Raw genomic sequence first — 1653 nt, 5'->3', positions numbered from 1 at the left:
TGAGAATTGGAACTCAAAACTAATAAGGGAATTATGGGATAGTCGATCGGTTGCATGGGCTGAACTTCAAGCATCCGGTACCAGAGGGGGTATTCTTATTTTATGGGACAGAAGAAATTGGGACTGTGTTGATACTCAGACTGGCATTTTCTCAATCTCCTGCAGATTCGAGAGTCTTCAAGAAGATTTTAAATGGGTCTTTACAGGGGTATATGGACCTCATACCAATTCAGAAAGGGAGGATTTATGGATTGAACTAGCCGGAGTAAGAGGTTTATGGTCTGATCGGTGGGTGATTGGAGGGGATTCCAATGTGTGCATATTTGAGAGTGAAAGATTGAATTGCACAAGAAGATCCAGGGCAATGAATTCATTCTCGGAAATCATTGATGACTTAGATCTAATTGACCTTCCTTTGCAGGGAGCTCAATACACTTGGTCAAGAGGGGAAACTTCTCTCCAAGCTTCAAGGATTGACAGGTTCTTGTTTTCCTCAGAGTGGAATGAAACATTCAAATCAATAAATCAAGTGGCCCTTCCAAGGGTATTATCAAATCACAAACCAATCTTGCTAGAAAATGGTGACTGGGAAGCCACTTCTTCATATTTCAAAATTGACAATATGTGGCTTCAAGCGGAGGGGTTCATGGATAGGGTCAAAAATTGGTGGTTGTCATACAGTGTGGTGGGAACTCCAGATTTCATCCTTATTCAGAAGCTAAAGAGTCTTAAAAAGACATTAGCAACTGGAATAAGGAAACTTTTGGCAAGATTGAAGCTAGGAGAAACAAGGCACTTGATGAACTAAGAATTCTGGACCAAATTTCAGAGATTAGAATCCAAACCCCAAAAGAAAAATTGAAAGCCTTCAACCTGAAGGTGGAGCTGCAGCAGATTGCAACAGCTGAAGAAACCTCTTGGAGACAGAAGTCAAGGTGCTTGTGGCTAAAAGAAGGGGACAAAAACACCAAGTACTTTCAAAGAATGGCCAACTACAACAGAAGAAGCAACATCATTGACAGGTTGAAGATAGGGGATGAAACCATTGAGGACAAAGCATTGATCAAGAAGGAAATTCTGGAATTTTACCAGAATATGTACAATGAAAGTGAACCTTGGAGACCTGATGCTGACTTTGAAGGCATTTCTACACTGAGCATGGAGGAAAAGGATGAGTTGGAATCATCCTTTGTAGAATCTGAGGTTCTTGAAGCACTGAAATCATGTGCTCCTGACGTCCAGATGGGTTCACCATGGGTTTCTTCCAAAAAGCATGGGATATCATTAAAACAAACATCATGGCTGCACTTAACCATTTCCACCATAATTGTCACATGTTTAGGTCTTGCAATGCCACCTTTATTGCTTTAATTCAAAAAAGAAAGGGTGCCATGGATAGTGTATGTGCAGATGAATGTGTATGATGTTGAAATGTGTTCGGGGTGGTAACATAAGTGTTGGAAATGACTTGGTGATGTGTTGAGAACGAGAACAACTTGCAGAACGACTTTCCAAGCACTTAGGGACCATAAGTTGTATGCTAGATTCTCTAAGTGTAAGTTTTGGCTCGAGGTAGTGCCATTCTTGGGCCATATTGTTGCAAGTGAAGGTATTAAAGTCGATCCATAGACAGAGCTGGATCCGGAATTTGAA

The 1653-nt window shown here is 41.0% G+C and overlaps 1 protein-coding gene across 1 annotated transcript; it reads left to right on the top strand.

Moving 5' to 3' along the window:
• Positions 365 to 1371, top strand: LOC109224226. Its single transcript, XM_019388813.1, has 2 exons — positions 365 to 655; positions 757 to 1371. The coding sequence occupies exons 1-2, from the start codon at positions 365 to 367 to the stop codon at positions 1369 to 1371; spliced, it is 906 nt and encodes a 301-aa protein (XP_019244358.1).

The sequence above is a fragment of the Nicotiana attenuata genome, chromosome 3 (assembly GCF_001879085.1).
Source record: "Nicotiana attenuata strain UT chromosome 3, NIATTr2, whole genome shotgun sequence".
NCBI classification, from domain to species: domain Eukaryota; kingdom Viridiplantae; phylum Streptophyta; class Magnoliopsida; order Solanales; family Solanaceae; genus Nicotiana; species Nicotiana attenuata.
Note: the sequence above shows the minus strand (reverse complement) of the source record. Positions and strands in the feature narration are given on the sequence as shown.

Bases quoted from the DNA above. Each gene is read 5' to 3' on its own strand.
- LOC109224226 (XM_019388813.1), top strand. From the start codon at position 365: ATGAATTCATTCTCGGAAATCATTGATGACTTAGATCTAATTGACCTT. The intron at 656-756 runs GTCAAAAATTGG...AACTGGAATAAG, and splicing joins CGGAGGGGTTCATGGATAGG to GAAACTTTTGGCAAGATTGA.